Source organism: Pteropus alecto, unplaced genomic scaffold (genome assembly GCF_000325575.1).
Source record: "Pteropus alecto unplaced genomic scaffold, ASM32557v1 scaffold146, whole genome shotgun sequence".
Taxonomy (NCBI): Eukaryota; Metazoa; Chordata; class Mammalia; order Chiroptera; family Pteropodidae; genus Pteropus; species Pteropus alecto.
The window spans coordinates 22011621-22031825 of record NW_006442107.1 but is presented as its reverse complement, the minus strand read 5'-3'; the positions used below and the strand labels follow the sequence as shown (position 1 = coordinate 22031825).

At 32.3% G+C, this 20205-nt stretch overlaps 1 protein-coding gene across 4 annotated transcripts in view; it reads right to left on the bottom strand.

Moving 5' to 3' along the window:
* The window catches only part of ZNF521 (zinc finger protein 521), a 269073-nt gene that overhangs the window by 124643 nt on the left and 124225 nt on the right, over positions 1–20205 (bottom strand). For all 4 annotated transcript variants that reach the window (XR_001517663.1, XM_006920019.1, XM_015595663.1 and 1 more), the window contains one exon: positions 2240–2324. Coding sequence is in view for 3 of the 4 variants with exons in the window: in XM_006920019.1 (XP_006920081.1) it covers positions 2240–2324 (85 nt within the window). In the remaining variant the exon portion in view is untranslated. The remainder of the gene's footprint in view (positions 1–2239; positions 2325–20205) is intronic.

The window sequence follows — 20205 nt, the reverse complement described above, 5'->3', positions numbered from 1 at the left end:
GGACAATTAAATGGATGCTATTCATTTGTTTAGGCCTCTAGTGCAAGGGAATTACATATTTTATTATTAAAAATAGCATGAATATTAAATAACTAGGTCCTCTGTGAAAAGGAGTAAAATTTGTTTCTCTGGTGGAAGGTGAATTGTTAAATGCTTAGATCCCAAGAGGAGGTGAGTGTCATATCAATCTACCATAAGGCAAAGGGGGAGAAGCCTTGGGAAAGCATTAACGACACAAGGAATTTGAGAGAAATACAAAAGGAAAGATATAAAGCAATTTAAAAAGAAGGACCAGGACAAACCAATGAACGTGATGGACAAATGATACTAAAACTGGAAAATCAGAAAGTCCTCTCATCACCAACATTCAAATCAGATTCCACATATACACAAATTAATATTGTGGTGAAAAATATATTCAATTGGTTCATCTGGGTCCTGGGATAAATGATAAATCCAAAACCAAAATAAATTTACAAAGAATAAAACTAATCAGAAGCCTGACCCACAAAGTTTCACTAAATTTTCCATAAGCTGCAAAGATATGTTTTCACAAAAGCCCATGTAAAACTGTAGCATGAAGCAGGATCATAAATGATTGGCACCGATAAACTCTACTCAAGAAATAAACAGATAAAAATATTAACATTCATCATTTGGCAAGAAGAATTCATTTTTTCCTAACTTGTTGCGCCTCCCCCCGCCCCCAAAAAAAGCAGTATTGAGAGTTTATGTAGAGTAGTGTTTTTGGAATCCAAAATAGAAGGGAACTACAAGAAAACACTATTTCCATCTCTCTACATGTTGACATTATCTTTTAAACACTTAATAAAGTTGTCAATATTATTCTGTCACATTTAAGAATATGCTATTTAGTGTATAAGAAAATCACTAATAATATTAGTACTTAAACCTAGAAAATATAGAGATAAAGTGATCAATGTTTTAGCTGTTATGTCCATTTTGCACAATTAAGCACTTAGTCTTTCGTAGGCAATAATCCTTCTAAAGACTCATCATTTGAAAACTATAAAGCAAATCCTATTGAAAAACTATAAATCAATTTTTAACATGCTTCTGAATTTATCTTTATTAGTATCTACAAGAGCCTTATAAGTTTTGTTATGGTTGTTTTTTGTGATCAGTAATGATAATTCGAGCAACCCTTCCACTGAACATTCTTAGAATGCTGCTGATTAGTGTATAATAAAACTCGTTTACTCCTGAAAATAAGTTCAGAGTCTGAAATGTTGAATTTTCTTTCCTGTTTGATAATAGGAGGTTTATCAGACTTTTTATATAAAATCACAATTATTTATGGTGTTATAAAATACCATGAAATGAGTATGAAATAGAAAACTCATAGTATAAAAATCAAATGAGTAACAAAAATAGTATAAAGTAATAGTAATTATCATTTTACTAGTAGAAGAAGATCTGCTTGATAAAGTTTAATTGGCTGGTAAAACTCTTAGTGTTATTACTAAGTGCTTATCAAATTAAAAAACATAGGAGGTAACCCCAAAGGAATTAAGGGATAATGGGACATTATGAATAAGTGAAAAAATTATCCTTTTAGCTCTAGTCCATGTGATAAATGCAAAATTCCTGAAAACACCACCCTACAGTGACTTCAGAGATCTTTACCCAAACAGCTTTTATAAAGATCTGTGTAAAATTTGGTGGGAAATAAAAAATGATCATTGAATTCTTTACATGATCTTTTTAATCATGATTATTTCCAGGCTGCTGAAACCATACATATAAAACTACTTTATCGAAATTTAAATTATTTATGTTTCACTATCACAAAAACTCACCACATTAGATTTTGATACGAAGATGCTTAAGCAACACACAGCAGTACCATTACCATAATAACTTCTGAAATTAAAACCTGTCTAAAACTCTATGGAAAGCTAACATCCAGTTCATTAACCATTCCTGTTAGTTTTCAATAATGCAAAAATGATTATAAGTTTAATTTGTTAATCACCTGTGTTTTGACTGGCAGTAGATATATAATCCTCTGCAGAAGTCTAAACTAGCCCTTGCAGAAAATAAAATGTGTTAATGCCTTATCAGGCCTAATAATAGTAATAAAAAAATCAATCATGCTTAGGTAAAACATTGATGGTTGAACAATTAATTCATCTTTAACTCTGTTTAATTATATAGGCATTGATGTACACAAGTAGGAGAAAAATCTGTCTGTAATGAGGTTTAGAGCGTCACTCACCAATCATGTGGTTTGCAACATGAACCTGAATATCCCATTCATTGTAGAAAACCATCTGACACTTGATGCACTGATAGGTCTTCTTCTGAGAAAACAAGTATAAACAGAATTACTTAGACACCTGCACTTTTTATTGTTTAAAAAAACAACAACAACCCTACTCAAAGCTTTTTTTTGAGATGCTAGTCTTAACATAGGTTGCTAACTAAAATACTATGGGGCTGCTTGGGCAAAGTTCCACGAGTTCCTTACTAGGACCCTGTGACTTGGCCCCAACACTAAACTTTAAGCTGCAAACACTTGGAAGAAATGAACACACATAATTATGGAATAATATATTTTTTAAAATTTCAAAACTCATAAACTGAATTTGGCATTAAAAAAGAAATCTGTAACACACAGCTGAGTTTCAGAAACCAATGTCTTTGAAGGTCGGATTTTCATTCCAACTATAATAACTGTGGTGTTGCTTCTAGATATCCCTAAGTAAAATGGCCAATAAATTAAGATTCATTGGAATCTAGCTAAGAGATGTAGAGATCACAATTTTTAGCTGAAGTCTGAAATCTAGATATTTCAGAGATTGCTAAGTACTAACATTTAAATACATATTTTCTATAAAGAAATCATGATATAATCTCATATCATGTTGAACATTCTAAAACCATTTTATCTTTTTATGTAACAATGCTGTGAAGTGGATAGAGCAGGATTTATTATAATTCTTGTATCATAAGTAAAGAAACTGAGGCCCAGGGAAGTAAAAAGATTTGCCTGATATCACAGTGCCCTATAGCTGGGAAGAGAAATAAGCTCTCTTGGTACTAAATGTTAGGCTCTAAAATAAAGCAGCCTTTATGATTTCCTATCTTTATTATTGTGTCCCCCATATGGCTCAATACATATTAGATGAACTCAATAAATAAAGTATGGGCTGTTTTCCAGAACAGTTATATAAATTCCTTTATGACGAAACTTGTTATTTACAATTAAAAACCATCTCAGAAAACAAAATAAACCATTATGAAATAAGCCATTCTGAAAATCTCCCAAACATGAGAAAATAACATTTGTAAAATCACATCGATGAAAGTTTGTCAAGGCATTCTTATATAATCACCAATCCGTCTGTAGTCATATAAAATTGACTTACTAATGGTAGCAATAGGAAATATCGGTCTGTAAATTGCAATTAATGTTAAAGAACTCAACAAAATCAAAATTAAGCACAAAAATTTAGTGTCATTTCATGAGCAATTAAAACTATAAATGTCATTAATATAAAATTTTCTTAATTATTGTCAATCAACGTAGTATTTGCTTCTGCAGCAGAGGATGATATTCCTTCTAAAACACAGAAGTGTAGGTATATTTCTAATGGAAGCTTTTTAAATAATCTAACGGGCTTTGTACATTAGGCATATTGTGAATTGAGTGTGCTGAATCTAAATCTAACGCAGACTTGAAAAACCCTGACAATCACCAAGGAAGATTTACTGTGCTGAGCTGTTTACAAGATGCTTTTGATGGTGACATATAGAGCAACACGTGTTGCATAAATAACATCTATCCCTTTTTTAACAATATTTCCCTTTAGAACTAGTTAGAAAATATTTCTTACTCCCAGATGACCTACATTATATATTGTTTATTAGCATACTTCTAGCATTATTCCTGATATGTGACCTTGCTGAAAAACAAAGAAACATAAACTTAATGGCTAGTCTTTTCTCTTGTTAGCACAGTAAAACATACAATATGTCGAAAACTGTCTCCAAAAATGATGACTGATGAAGATGTTGGCAGAATAAACTAGGGCTTTTTTTTCCTGGCCTAATAATAAAGAATAAAATCACTTGACAAGCCAAAATAATAAAATACCAGCACTTACTACTACCTTCAAAATGAACTGACACATTTGAAGATCTATATATATGTTTTCTTTTATCATTGAAAGAAAATGCTTTTGTCACTACTAATAATTCAAATACTAATTCTACCCTTAAGACAGTACTTAAAATGTTACTTTCTACCTTTTTTAAAAAAGTCGTGTTCTTATCTAGAAGCTCTGAAATTTGGGGCTAGATGAAATAGAACTTAATGTGATCAACAACAATGTACCATGATCTTAAAATGTGTAGCTTGTACTTCCCCTCACTACACACCTCACATTTTTTAACAATGCAAAGCAATGATATGCAAATTTGGGTATGCTAAGGTTTTCTTTTTAAAGCCATGGTATAAAATTCAATTTTACCCTCTATATTTATTTAAAACGTAAGTTGAAATGACTTTTAAAGCATCCCTTATTATAATTATAGACTCGGCGAAATATTTGAGAGAACCCTCCTGCCTCGCCCACTCATGTATCATCTTTAAGTGATTATATATAACCTCTGAATAGAGTTGGCCTTGGGGAGTTTGTTCCCTTGCAGGTAAATCCATTCCAGCTTTATTCAGCTGAATTTATGAAGGAATTCTTCCTAATTCTAGGCTCAAATCTGCTTTTGTGCTACTTTCACCCACTAGTCCTAACTCAACATTGGAGCTATAAAGAGCAGGTTGAACCTCTTGTCTATTATGACAGTGATAGTAACCCCTTTTCAGACTGAAAATAGATATAGTATAAGAAATGCATCAAACTTTCACCATTCTGTTTACTTTCTTTCAGGTCAACCTTTTAACAACTAGAACCCCACATTAAGCACAGTACTCCAGGGGTGCCCTGACCCTTGCAGAGTACAGCAGGACTGTCGCCTCCTTTAGGACAATTACTTTATATAGAAGACAACAAAAAAAGTCAAGTGAGATCATTTCTTTTAAAAGCAGATTAAAGTAGAAACAGAACTTCCATTGTTTGGGCCCCAGATTGGCCTTTATCAACGCTTAAGTTGTCAATTGACTTGAAATGCTAATTTAGTACAGTTTTTAAAAGAGACTTTTTTCATTAGCCTTTTTTAATGTGCTACTTGGGAGTGGGGTTGTCATTTCCAGATTGTTCTCTTTTGTTTTCTGATACTGATAGATGTAATTATCAAGGATACAACTTTTTCCCAGTACCTCATTATTTTTGATTGATTTTGAGAACAATTTAAATGTGCCTTTTTGACATTCTTGTTTTCAGTTAGACTGTGGTTAAGGTACTCAGAGACTTTCAGAAAAGAGCATCTCATAAATTAAAAAAAAAAATGATTAGGATCTTTAATAATGTATACTTAAAAAAACATTCTGATTAACCCCCGCTGCCTCCATTCAATCTATATTCCATTAGGACTTATGCTTCACATTTAGTCTCATCAAATTAAAAAAAAAATTGTACTTTGTAGTTGTAAATTGCTTTGATTTTTTAAAAAACAAAACACTGAGTATAAAAAAAAATCAATGATTTTATAGTAATCTTTAAAAACATAAAAGGAAAAAAAAACCTCAGTTGCCACCATCGGAAGTGACTATGAATGAAGTTCTTGTTCTGAAAATTGGCAATTAAAGGCACAGAAGCACCAAGTTTTTTTGGGAGGAAGTGTAGTTCATGGTCATTTGGTGAGGGAAAACTCTTCTTTATGAAAGATTGACAGTAGGAGGGATGACAGAATTAGAAATTCACTACTTGCAATGCCAAATAAAATGACCCAGGATAATAATTAATGGATGCTAAAATTAACTATTAGGAGAAAGGTTGTTCTGAGATACTCAATTTTCATTCTTTGATGAAAGAGACAGGTGTAACTCTACAGTAGATAACATCTGTGGTATTCTTTGTAACCAGACTATTTAGCTTAGTCTTACTAATAATGGGACAACCTGACATGTGCCTCTCAAGGTAGTGCAATATAAAGTATTCATATCTAAAATGTACACTAGAAAGTAATCAAGCCTTTAGACTGAACATTCCAGTTTTCAGGAAATGTAGGAATAGAGGAACAAGCATTACTTTGAGAAAAAAAGAATTACACAAATCCAGAACATTCTTTCACACAAATCAAGAATGTTCTCTGCCTGTGATTTTCAAAAAGTCAATATCATGGGGGAAAAATGTGGAGAGACTGTTATCAGATGAAAGAGACTAAAAAGACTTAACTACTAAATATGTGCATGGATGCAATGAGTGATCCTGATTTGGAGAGAAAACAGATGTAAAAGGGTTTTGAGGAAATTGGGGAAATCTGAATATCGGCTGGTTATTAGGTCATTTAGGGGAATTATTGCTAACTTTGTTAGATTTGACGACGATATGTGAGCATGTGAGTAAATGTCCTTTTTGTTAGGAGAAGCGAACTGAATAGTTAGAGGTGAAATGGCATGATGTTTGTAATTTCAAGAGATCCAGAGGAAAAAAGTCACATATAGATAAAGCAAGTATGGTTAAATGTGAATAATTATTAAATCTAGGTGTATACTTGAACATTTTCATAACAAAAAGTGGGACTGAATGGATAGGATAATTCACATTAGTTTTAGTTTTTTTTAAATATTAAATCTAACCTGGTAACTCTATCCTGTTTTCGTTTTATACCTCTGCACTTAGTGTGCACAAAAATAACTTGTGCTTAGTTGTTATAAGTAGCTTTGCAAACATTTCTGTATTTTTTGGTGAGAATTTTTTTTTTGTTATAAATCTAATGTATAAACTCTAAGAAGCCAGAAACCATAGCTTCCATTCAATTCTATAATAAAATAATTATTATTTCTTACAATTCTATCATGCTTTAGAGCCTCTAAAGAACTCGTATGCATAAAATTCACTTGTAACAAAACTGGGAGAGTAGATAAAGGAGGGATTATTATCCTTATTTACAGATTAATTGAGTTGTCCCAAGTCATGCAGGTTGTAAAATACTATAACCAAGGTCAGTATTCTACCCTACTTCCCATCCACTGGGTTTTAACACAGTTTATACTCTGATCGTTTGTAGGTCAATCTACAATTGCATTTTGGGTACATTTTGAAAGAAGGTTCTCCTTAGAATTCTGTAGTGCTTTGGTCTTTGAGAAGGTTAGGATGGTATGAGAATAGAATGCCAGTGAAGGAACAGTTTCTGGCCACCTTCACCTTAGGCTCCCAGTCCCAGATCCTTGACCCAGATCCATAGGGTAGAATTCGCTCCTCAAAGTCACTTTGTCTACTGCAAGACTTTCTCTTTGCGCTCAGGGTCCTCAAGTTTTATTGCCATGATTTTAACCATAGTTTTGTTTATTTGTCCTGCTCAATATTGAAAGAACAATTTCAATCCAAGAGCTCATGTATGTCTCTCCTGAAAATTTTCAGTGATCATTTCTTCAGTTTTTCATACTCCATTCACTTCTACTGGAACACTTATTAGACAAAGATTGGAGTCTTTCAGACTATCCTCCATGTATCTTGACCACTCTTTCATTCATATTTTAAAAATCAGTTTGTCCTCTATGTTCTGATCTAGGTGATTTTCTCTATACTCTTAGAAACAATTGATATTCTCTTCTCTGGTGTCCAGTTTCAAGTTTGTCCTATCTACGAAAACTTTTATTTCAGTGACTGTTTTTTCAATTTTAAACATACAAGTGCTCTTGTATGTTTTCTACTTGGATTTGTATCAAATTGTCTTTCTTTTTGGAAATCATACCTTCATCTACTTCTGAGCTTCTAAACATACTTCAAAGTCTTTGTCAGACTGTTCCATATAATTAATTTCTTCTGGAGTGGAATCTTGGTCTCATAGCAGTTGTGTTTTGTCTGTGTTCGTTTGCTTGTTTGCTGTTTGACTAACAGATTCATGCACATATTTTGGAATCTTGGTTTGCAGCCCATTTGTGGTGAAAGATTTTTTCCTATGTGCTCATTCCTCCCTTTCCAATAGTCTTGCTGTTGCTTCTAAAAGGCCAGACCAGGCAAGGTCTCACAGGCCATTTCCTGCGTATCTGCTGCACTGCAGGCATATAGGAGATATTGTGAGTAAAATCACAGACCGGGCACATGGCAAATTCAGGGTAAAGTCCCCAAACTGTATTTCTCTTCCTACACCTCTAACTCTCCAGCTGAAAATTCCTAGTCCCAGGTACAGATCAACCATAGAATTTTCCCCTAGTCTCCTGCTGTGAGTACTGAAGTTCCTCCTCAGGCCTTGCTTTAAGCAGTGGGTCTGACTTTGTCCCATAAAGATTAAACCCCAGTTACCACTTCTTATTTCTGGAGAGGAAGCCAACAGATCCCTGGCTTCAGTTCCGATAACCACTTAGTTTTTAAATTTGGTTTCTGGATCTCAAAGACATAGAATTGTTTTGAAGTTGACTCAGTCCATTATCTTTATATTTGATCTATCATTGCTATATATTTGGAGCACCAAAGCATGAAGGTACAGAGCCATTTTTCCATGATATCTCACAGCCTTCATACCTCCTCTCCTCCAATTTTACCAATCCCAAATTTAGGCAGTGGCTATCATGGAAAAGCCAGTCCCATACTTAGTCGGGACCCCCTGAAATTAGGATGTTGTATAATAATGCTATAAAATAACCATTCCAAGTATATGAAACCGTCTTAGTAGGAAGCAACTTTGGGATCCTCTTTCTGCAATCAGTTGCTATTTAGTGGCTTCATCATTTAACTGTGTGACAAATAATGTAATGACCCTGAGTCTTAGTTTCCTTCCATGCAAATTAAAAATAATAAAACTTTGATCTTGCAGTTGATGTGAGAAGCAAGTGAGAACTATACAAAAGTGCTTAGTACCATGCCTAGCATGCAGCATGTCTGCATTAAATAGTAACTACCTTTATTACTCTTTATTTGACAGGTTATTATGGGGATGCAATGGAATACTATATAAACTGTTTGGCACAGCATCGTTACTTGTCAAAGATTAGTTCTTACTCCTTTATGTGGATTTTGAAATCATATTCAAATTTCTTTAAACTAGAATCCATTAATTTAGATTTTATGACTATTAATAAAGGGTAAACAATATTTACTAAATAAAACTTTAAAAATTAATAGCACAAAGATTATCACAGGTTGATGACAGGGTTGGGAGTGGAAAAGAAGGTAGAGCATGTAAAACGATTCAACCTCGCTAGGGGAAAAAAAGGCTGTTTTCAAGGACTATAGCAATATACATTATTATTCCAAGAATGAATATATTAATTACAAAGGAAGCATGGATTTAAGATAAGTAGCACCTTTATTTGGCAGTATTTTGTTGGCAAGCAAATGGATATTATATATGAGTGAAAATAACAAACCTATAGCTTTCTACAAATACTCAATACTTCCAACATTTTACTAATTTAGTTTGGTCATTTTCCAAGTAATTCTGAATTTGTGTGAAAATAAATCATTGAACAATATGATTCCTAAACTCAAGGAGTTACAATAGAATTGTGGAAAGAACACACTCAAATATTAAAGTGTTATAAGTATTTTGCCTAAATAACATGGCAAAGCAGTTCAGGACCAAGTGCCAGTCAATAGATAGCAAAGAGAAGACACCTAAAACATATCGCATAGGGATAAATTAATATACTCAAGAAAAATCAAGAAAAATTCTCTGGGAGAAAAAAGATGATCTAAGATCTAAAAGTCGAAATAATTTCCTTGAGTTCAAAACTGAGTTACAAAGTGCTTTACTACATGCTAAGCAAATAGCTCATAATCTGAGGAGTATTTGGTAGAATAGGAAGGCAGTTCAGAACAGAACCAGGGTTAAAGAAGATTGCTTTGGCCAACTGACTAGACAGAAAAAAAACATGACAGAAATCTAGTAAGAAAATCTAGTATCTGGAAAAAGATTTTTTTAAATGACTGTTACAACTTTTTCTTTTAATTTTAGACAAATTCTACACATCCTCACATGGTATTTAAAAATATTTAATGACATTTACTTTTACAAATAAAATCCCAAACTCCATGAACATATTAATTTAAGTTACTATTAACTTTGAAATTGAGGGGTAAAAATGTCAAATCATTTTTTTTTCAGCTTTTTTTTTTTTTGGTTCTCTTTGTATATTAGATAAAATAACATTAAAATAGTTTATCTTCAAAGGTATCATAAACAGTCAAAAATCAGGAAATAATTGAGCCTGCAAAAAAAAGTCTGACAAGAATTCATTAAGAACAAAACAGTGGTAAAAGTGGAGTAATTTCCATGATTTATATCAAATTTCATGGAAGGAATTTATTGCCTTGAAATTCATGAAAATTCATTTTATTTTTGAAGTTTTAAATTAGTTGTGTCCTAACAAATTTCCCTCAAAATTTGCCTATGTACTTGAACTTGATGTCTAATATTAAAAACTGAATTTGAGCCCAAGTTTCCTAGCTTATTTATTCATCTCATTCTTCTGCTTTCTCCTGACATATATTGGAGTCTCTTCTTAGCTTCTCTTGCCCACTACACAAGCCACTGAGACCCTCCAGGTAAGATATCTTCATCTAGATGATCTTCATCTAGATGTTTCAAGTTCAGTTGCTGTTTATTTCTATGCCTTAGCAAATCTACCAAAATCAATTTTCTATAGCATTATCCATAAAAGGTAGTCAATAAATTTCATTTACTGACTGTCCAATGGATAATCTAATGAGGCATCCCACATCCATCACCTTCATTCCAGAGGTACTACCTAGGATCTGTCCATTTCTGCCTGCAAACTTCTCTATCACCTTATACAGCACCGGAAATCAGTGAACTGGAGGAGGCTGAATAATACCGAGTAAATAGATGCTGTAGTAAAGATTTAAAAAATCACCAAGCATGTGCTAATTCTTTTTGAGTTAGGGCAGGGAGTTTGTTTCTAGTTACCCTGGCTATAATACTTTATTAGTTCCTAGTTTGAAGAAATTTGTGATTCATAGTAGGTTCTAGTTAACTTTCTATATTGACTGTTTTATAAACATGCATATCATTCAAGAAAGCGAAGAAATTGGAAGTGAGGGAATAGAAGCTTAAATAACAACTTTTTTTTATAAAGATAAATCTAAGGAGGAAAGGAAGCATTCAAAATTTTTGCCTTACATCAAATTAGGGTTTATTTCCTCATCAATTATTCTAACCACATACTGATTATTTTCACCTTAAAAAGTTCAAATCTCTCTTCTGTCTCACCATTGGCAAAATGCGAAGCTGTGGCTGGTAGATATTGGGGATACATAGATGGAGAGATGAAGGAGTAGGAACATTAAGTAATATGTCGCAACATCATTAAATTGCTTCATCCGCCCACAGAGATCCAATCCTGAAAGTTGGTAGCACAGTTTACAACCCCACCACGAACCTGGAGAAAGTTCCGTGAGGGAGGAAAAATATTTTAAAATCCATTAAGAAATATTTTCTTAAGTACATAACTTCTGCCCTAAAAGCAAGTTGACAATGTAGATAGGTTTGTTAACTCTTTATGAGTGCTGGTACCATTTACTAGGGACTTGTCATAAATATCAAAAGAATAACATAGAGAGGAGTTCTATCTCATGTTAAATCATAAAAGTTTCCTTTTGATTTTCTTATAATTTATTATACGTTAGATCAGAATTATTTTAATAAAACTGATTTATCCCCTCAAGAACTGTAAATTCTTTAAAGGTTGGCAGAGGGCTCTGTCTTATCCATCTTGCATTTTTACAATTTATAACATAATTATTTATCCACAATAAATTAGTATGTGAATGATTCATACCTGTTCATTGTAAAATAAGAATCTTTGTTTCCTCCCACTTTTCTGGATGAAGGCTTCTGTGGAACCCATTTATTCCTTTATTTATATTCCTAATCTATCCTTCCAGCTATTCTCTCAAAGGAACTTTTCATGCTATGGCAGTTTGATGTCTTATCTATGGAACGAACTCCATTCTAAGTTTGGCAGTTTCAATTACCCTGTATATGTCCAAACTACCTTGTCCTTTACCACTCTTACCTCCACTGAGATACCTTACCTCATGCCCTCCTACTACCAACAGTTCTTGTTTGTCTCTCTCCCTGTTTTCATTTTGGGCTCTGCCTTCTCTCATGTATCCCTTCTACTCGAACAGCTTTTCTACTGACGCATATCAGACCACCCTTCTCTTCTCCTTCGCATTGCTTCTAAAACCCCACCTGCTCCACAAAGCTTGTGAGCAATTACACCCACACAACCCTGTGGGTGTTTATTATTATTGTTGCTGTACTCTTCAACTCTAAGACTTTTTAGGATAAAGGTGAGTTTCCTTGGCTTTACCTATTATAAAACATACTGTGCAGTTACAATGTATATAAACGTTTAAATAGTAGGGTTCTTTTCAGCTCTTGACTTAACTGAAATTATTTAGATTTTTAAAATTCTTCATCATTCCAAAAATAACTTAAAAAAAAAGAATAAAATGCCCCCACATTCTTTATATTTTCAGAAGTTTTAGGACAAGCTTATATAGAGCAACATGGATTTTAAAAACTGAAAGGGACGAATTCATCTATTTCAGTTTCTTCATCATAGACGATGAAAGTGAGGTCCAGGGAGATGAAGTACTCTTGCATGAGACTCACAGAAAGTTCTAGCAAGCCTACAACTCCAGACTGCCATGAATTTGCCCACATTTATATGTTGGGGTAACACATTTATAAAAAAGAATTGCTAACTATTGCCAGGTCGGCTCTCCATTGTGCTTCAAAGTTATCGTGACTCCTCTTGGTACCGAATGCAGGATCACCTAAGTGCCACCTCTTCATTGCTAGTTCTTGCTACTAACTGCTGCCTTTGGGGGGGGGTGGGGGGAGCGGTTCTCATTTCTCAGTGTGTACTTTTAGCATAGAATTCACTATATTATATTCAGAGCATCTATTCACATTACATTCCAAGGTTTCCTGTCACTGAAGAAACAATGTCTTCTTTCTCTCTTCAGCTCCAGTACCAAGCACATTGCCTGACAGGGAGCATTTGTGAAGGAGTGAATGAACAATACAGAAGTGAATTGATTTGGGCTTTTTATAAGTATACCCAAGAGTAAATGTTTTCGGAGAAATGTATTGGAGGAAACCGGATTGCTGCCACTAAACATCCCTACATTCTGCATCACACAACTGGATAAGACCTTCTAGTCCCGGTTCAGATTATCTCAGAACTATTAAAATACAGACCTGAAAAAGGTCTGGATAGTCATTGATAATATATCTTATAAAGCTCATATTTTCTATATGAAAAAGTCCACGAATATAACCTGAGAAAATATGGGGCGCTTTCTCAACTGGGCTCCTGCTCCCTGAGAACATGAGGGGGAAAGTGCTAAGAAAAGGATGACAATATCAAATTTGCTCTTTTTTTAAATAGAATTTGTGCAAGGCAAGCATTGTAATTTTTTAGATGTTCTTTAAAATGCCAGGTGATAAATGAGTCATTCTTTTAAACGATACTTTGGAATTTCATTGTTGAATATCTTTACTACACAAGTGAGATATTCCTATGTCTATTCTTGCTAATGGTTTGCTATTTGTGGGTATATTTGATTTTCGAAAGGTTGAATTCTTTTCCAAGAGAAAATGAAATAATAGCTATATATTTGCCATTGTGTGCCCAGTGCCTATGCATGATGCCTGTCATAGGTTTGAAATGAATGCATAAATGAATGAACTAGATGTAAATTAATCTAAACAGTGTAACATGCCTGTTTTGGAAAGATTTAAATTTGGCATAATAAAATAATAATGATCCAGACCCAATTATGGTGCTAAAAGGATCTGTCTTCCATCAAAACGACTTCAATTTTCCAATCCTAGTAAGTATAGACATTAAGCTGAGAGGGCTTCTTGCCAGTTTTTCAGCTATCTTATTTGGTCATTTAGTTCTCTCTCCTAGCATCCCTTCCACCTCCCTCCCTCCTTTCTTTCTTCTGTTCCTCTCCGACCTTTTTTTTTTTAAAGAAATGATCTTTATTAAACATGTGGTCACTATTCATAATTAAATTCTAAATTTCTGAACATTTCTTTATCAAGAGCTTTTATTACAGCTCATTTTTTGCTCTCTTCCTTGTAAAATACCCAAGATAATCATTAGATTTCTCTTAAGATGATTATGTTAAAATCAGACTTTGTCAAGTTAGGTTTATCAGTGCCACTTTGATTTCTAAATCATGGTATATCTTTGTTTTTAAGATCTCTCAGCCGTTTACATATTAGTAATATCTAAAACATAGTATTCTAAAATTAAATCGAGGATTAAATTACAAATTAAATCTTCTTGTAATTCTAAATTACAAATCCTGCCCAAAAATAAAAACAAAATTTACCACTTTTCTTTCTCCAGAATAGTAAATATATGTGATCCAGTGGGTTTTAGGCAAACAAATAGTAGCCCTTTAAAAGTAACGGCCTCTCAAATTGCTCACTTGCTTCTAGAGCTTAGGAGAAAAGAAAAATGTCTTATTTTGGTATGCACTTACTAGAGTTTTCATTTACAATTTTTTAAAAATTTTTTAAATATTATTTCCCCAAGATTTTTTTTTGCTCCCGTTCTCCATGATATGTTTCAATCCAATACTAGTGAACATTTTCCATTTCCTCTCTATAATTACTTTTCCTACATATACACTCATCTATTTATGTTTTCTTACCTCTTATATTTATTGTTCCCTGACACTATCTGTGACCTTAAAGCAAATGAAGTAACATTTTTATTTTTGTGGTTGTTATACTCTTCATTCCTCGGTTTTCATTGCGTCTAGGTTTGTTTTAACATTTGATTACGCTTTTCTATTTCATTAACTTTGTGGAAGTATGATGACTTACTTAGATGCATTCTGACTGGATAATCCACTATTCTCGCATTAAAGTTATTCAAGATTATAATAAATTAATTGAAAAACTATATATGTAATTATGTGAATGTACACATAGGGATATGTGTAGACTTACACACAGATGTCATATAAATAACATACCATAGACAACATTTGTAGGGTGCCTCCTGTTTATCAAGAATTTTCATATATGCACATATCATTTGCTCTTCACAATAGCCCTATAAATTAGTCAGTGTATGGATTATGCTCATTCTAGCCATGAAGAAACTGAAGCTTAGAAAGAACTAGTTAAGATCACACAGATGGCTCTGTCAACAATTACTTGAACTCATTTTTTTTGTTGTTGTTAAGTAAAATGTTTTCTTCTATGTTATGCTGCATATACTTAAACACCCCATACCCATAAAAGCAGCCTCTATATAACAAAACTTTTCAGACTCAGTTAAGGGCTTGCCTACATCACACAATATTTAATTCAACAAAATAATTTTTTTACCTCGAGATGGGAATTTTTACAGGATTTCATTTCACCTGCCACTCAATGTCTTTATGATGTAAATTGCATAGTATATTACATACTTATGAGGAGTCTTATGTTCTATTTATGTGCAGTTCTAAGAAACTGTATCACAATTTAGTTTTCAGAGAAATGTTTTATTTCTTTTCCCATTTGTTTTAATCACCAGGTTTCAATTATTTACAAATATTGACTAAGAACTTACGATGTGTCAGGAATTCTCCTGAGAAACCTGGAGGACACCTGCCTTGTCCCATCTCTCTAGCTCTCTTTGCTGCAGTCTCGCTGGCCCAGCCCTAGCCCAGCCCAGCATGCTCCCGCCTCAGGACTTTTGCTTTGGAAGCTCACTCCAATTTGTTTGCTCTTCACACAGACATCTGCAAAGCTAACTCTGCCCATTCATTTCCTGTGTCTCCTGAAACACTTTAGTACTAGTATATCTATTATAGCACATATTCCCTTCTGCTTTATATTCTATTTATTGTTATGTATTAATTTTTTCCTAGTAAACAGTAAGCCCTCAGGGGGCGATACTGGGGAGAAAGATATATATTCAAATAACTATGCCCGTCCTCTTTACAAATCTGATAGCCTAATGCATTGTACATAGCAGGACTTTAATAAATCTGTTATCTTAAATTGAAGTGCCAGGCAAGGAATAAACAGCTAATGTTATAGGCTAATGTTTCTCAAAGTGTGAGATATGTGCCTTACCCATAATGCATAGATACTGTTCCTTCTAATTATAGAGGAAAAAAGTCTCACTGAGATGCTAGTATGTTTTTAATACTGCTACAACATTTGAAAATTTTACTTTTAATAATAAAACAACAGGTTTCAGGCTCACAAACCTTTGTGAGTATAAGGTATGAGTATAAAGCTAGAATTTTTAAAACATTATTTTATATTAGTTTTGTATTTATCTTGTTTATGACAAGAGATACTTATGGTTCTGAATATTTTTGCTTTTATGTTAAATATTAAATGCTTACAAAGAGTACTTACAACATAGGTAATATATAAAGAGTACCTATTAAATACCTGTGTGCCCACCTTAGCTTCCTATGTGGTCTTCCCAGGCAATCCATTACTCTTGTCTAAATTTGCATTTCTTGTATTACTGAGGATAAATATTTTCAGATATTTACTGGACCTTTATGTTTCCTGTTTGTGAAATGTTTGTTCATGCTAATTTCCCATTTTCTTATTTGGTAGTTTGTTTTCTTATTGATTGATTTGCTACATGTTAGAAAACTAATAACTTTTCCAGATATGTTATATATATGTTTTATCATCTTGTAGCTTTTATTTTTGCTCACTTTATGGTAACGTTTGGTAAACATAAGTTATTATTTTTAATGTAGATGAACATATTAATCATTTTATTTGTGATTTTTATTGTCTGGGTCTTATTTGAGAAATTGCTCCCTAATCTAAGGTCATAAAAATATTCTTTTTTTGAAAAGAAAAATGTATTTTTTTAAAAAATTATGGCTTTGGACATTTTATATACATTTCATACAAGTGATTTGGGATTCAATTTCATTTTTTATATGGATAATGAATACTCTATTCCCTCATTTATATGCAAAGACAGTCTATTCTGTATTGAGTTTTTGTATATTTGATATCTCTGAGAGAATCTTTTTTGTTCTGCAGACTAATACCACATCATCCTAATCATTGCATATTTATTATAAATGGATTACATAATAGGACAAATCTTCCACTGCCTATTTTTTCCTTCAAGGAGATCTTTGACCTTTCATTCTTTTATACATATCTTAAGTTACAAAAATAGATTTAAAAACCTGTTGAAATTTTCATTGAGTGGCTATGAATTTATAGATCAAATTAGGCATAACTGACAACTTTATATTCTTGAGTGTTCTTATCCAGGAACAAGTTATATCTGATCACTTATTCAGGTCTTTCAAAATATCTTTCAATAGTGTTTTATCATTTTCTCCATAAATGTCTTATACATCTTATAAGATTTTTTTGTGTGTATTATAAATGGGATTGTTTTAAAATTTATGCTTTCTAACTTTTTTTTGCTGAATAAAAATCTAATTGACATGTTAATTGATTTGGTAACAAGCAACTTTGCTAAAGCTTTATTCATTACATCTTTACATTCTTATTGTTCTATATAAAAACAAAAGACTTCCAAATGACAGTTTAATTTGTTTCTATTCAAATTTAGTGCTACTTTTTTTTAATACTTAAATTTTTATCTTACATTGTTGGTTATATCAACCAGAGGCCTTCTTAGTAATCTTATTATATATAATTGCATTAAATTTTTTTTTTGCTAATTTTTATGATTGCTGAAGATAATCTTTTAAATAGTCTCTTTTAGAGTAAGAGAATTCCCACCTATTCCTCATGTTGTAGTTTTTTCTTCTTTTAATCATAAAAGTATGTTGAATCTAATTTTTTCTGCAACTTGAGATAAACATATAATTGATCTCCTTTAAAGTGTTAATATGGTAAACATAATTAACTGATTTCCTGAGATTGAGTCCACTTTGCATTCTTGTGTTAAAACTATTTTAATCATAGTATAATATCTTTTTTTAACATAGTGAATTTTGTTTAAAATTTTTAAATGTAAAATCATGAGTAAAGTTGGCCAAAATTTTTCTCTTACTATCATTGTCTGGTTTTGATATCAAGATTACACTGGTCTCATTAAATGGAGTGGTCACTCTTTTTGTATTTTCCGTCATAGCTTTGGAATCACGTATATGTTCTGGTATTTTTTGTGGGAAGATTTTTAACAATTTATTAAACTCTTTAATGTCTATGAAATCATTCTACTTTTGTTCTTGAATCAGCTTTGGTAACATACCATTCTAAGACTATTTTCATATAATAAAAATTTTCCAGCTATTAGCATAAAGTTATTTATAATATTTTCTTACTCTTGTTTTTTTTTGTAAAATTGTAATTGAGAAATAACACACAAATCATAAACTGCTGTAATCATAAGTGTATTGCTTGATGAAATTTTACATACGTATATACCAGTGTAACCACCACATAGATTGAGATATGGAACTTTTCTGGCACGTGGAAGAATCCCTTTTGCCCATTCCTAGTTGATACCATCCAAAGGTAACTAGTCTGACTTTGATCAGTGTTGCTTATTTTTAAACTTTATATAAATAGAGTCGTGTCTGGTTCCTTTTTTACATTTTGTATATGAGTCATCCAGGTTGGTATATAGTAGTTATTCATTCTTCTTTACTGCTATATAGCACTCCACTATATAAATGGAATGAATTCATATCTTTATATGAATGTACTTAAACATTTTGATTGTCTTTATCTTGAAGTTCATGCGCAAAAGCAATTATAAATATTCTTGCTCAAAACTTGTAAACATATGCACTCATTTCTCTTATATATAGATTAAGGAGTGGAATTGACGGGTCATAGAGTAGGCTAATATTAAACTTTAGTATATACTGCCCAAGTTTTTTTTAAAGCAATTGTACAAAATTATACTCCTACTAGTAGAGTTCCAATTGCTCTTCATTCTTGCAAAAATAATTTTTGCATACATTATTTTAGTCATTCTGATATGTGCAGTTGTTCTCTTACTATCTTTTAACTTCTGTTCATATGAAGTTATGAGTCTCCTTTCATTATTAACATTTTTTATTTTTTAACTTATCACCAGAAGCTTGTGAATTTTGTTATTCTTTTCAAAAAATTAACTTTTTCTTTTGTTGGCCTCCTTATTGTTTTCTATTTCATTACTTTCTGCTCTTAGTTTTATTACTTTCTTCCCTTCTACTTTTTTATGGGTTTGTTTTGTTGTTCTGTTCCTAATGTCCTTAGTTGAACAGTTTGCTCATTGACGTTATGCCTTTTTTTATGTTCTAATATGTATTTTTATGTTCTAATAGTCTCCCCTTTAAGTACTGCTTTATTTATATCTCAGAGGTTTTGAAATATAGTTATCTTTAAGTTCCAAGTATTTTTAATTTCTATTTTTATGCCCTCCTTGTTCTAGGTGTGGTTTCAATTTTAAAGTTTATGAGGTTTTTTTTAAAAAACATATTTTTCATTTATAATGTATTTGTATTACGGTTACAGCATGTGATCTGTGTGAACCTAAATTTTTAAATGTGAGAAATAACATTCTTACTGCAACAATAATCTTAAGTGTGTTGCTTGATGAAATTTTATATATGTGTATACCTTGCCTTGATATGGAAATTTTTACAGGATTTCATCTGCAATTCAATCTCTTTATGATATGAATTGCATAGTATATTACATATTTATGAGAAGTATTATGTTCTATTTCCTTGCTTTAAGAGAAGAAGAAAGTAAAGGAGACCAGTTAGTCTATAGTGACAAGACTTGGCCTGGAGAGAGGATGCGTTAGATGTGAATAGAAGAGAAAATACCTGGAGAGTGATTGACCCTAAAGGTTAGGAGAATAAGATACAAGAGATCCAAACAAAGTTCCAGACAAGAATAACTAGGAGAAAGATGGAACACTGACAAAAATTGGAGAAAAAGATAAATTATGATTTTATTTGTTCAAAGGGCTAGCAGAATGTCCAACTGCTAATGTCAAATAGGTAGCTGAAAATCTAACACTGGGATTTTAAAAAGATGTTGAAAGTTGGAAAAAAAATGTATGTAAATAAGAAAACAGGCTATTTTGGCTTTTTAAAGGGCTTTAGCAAGGTT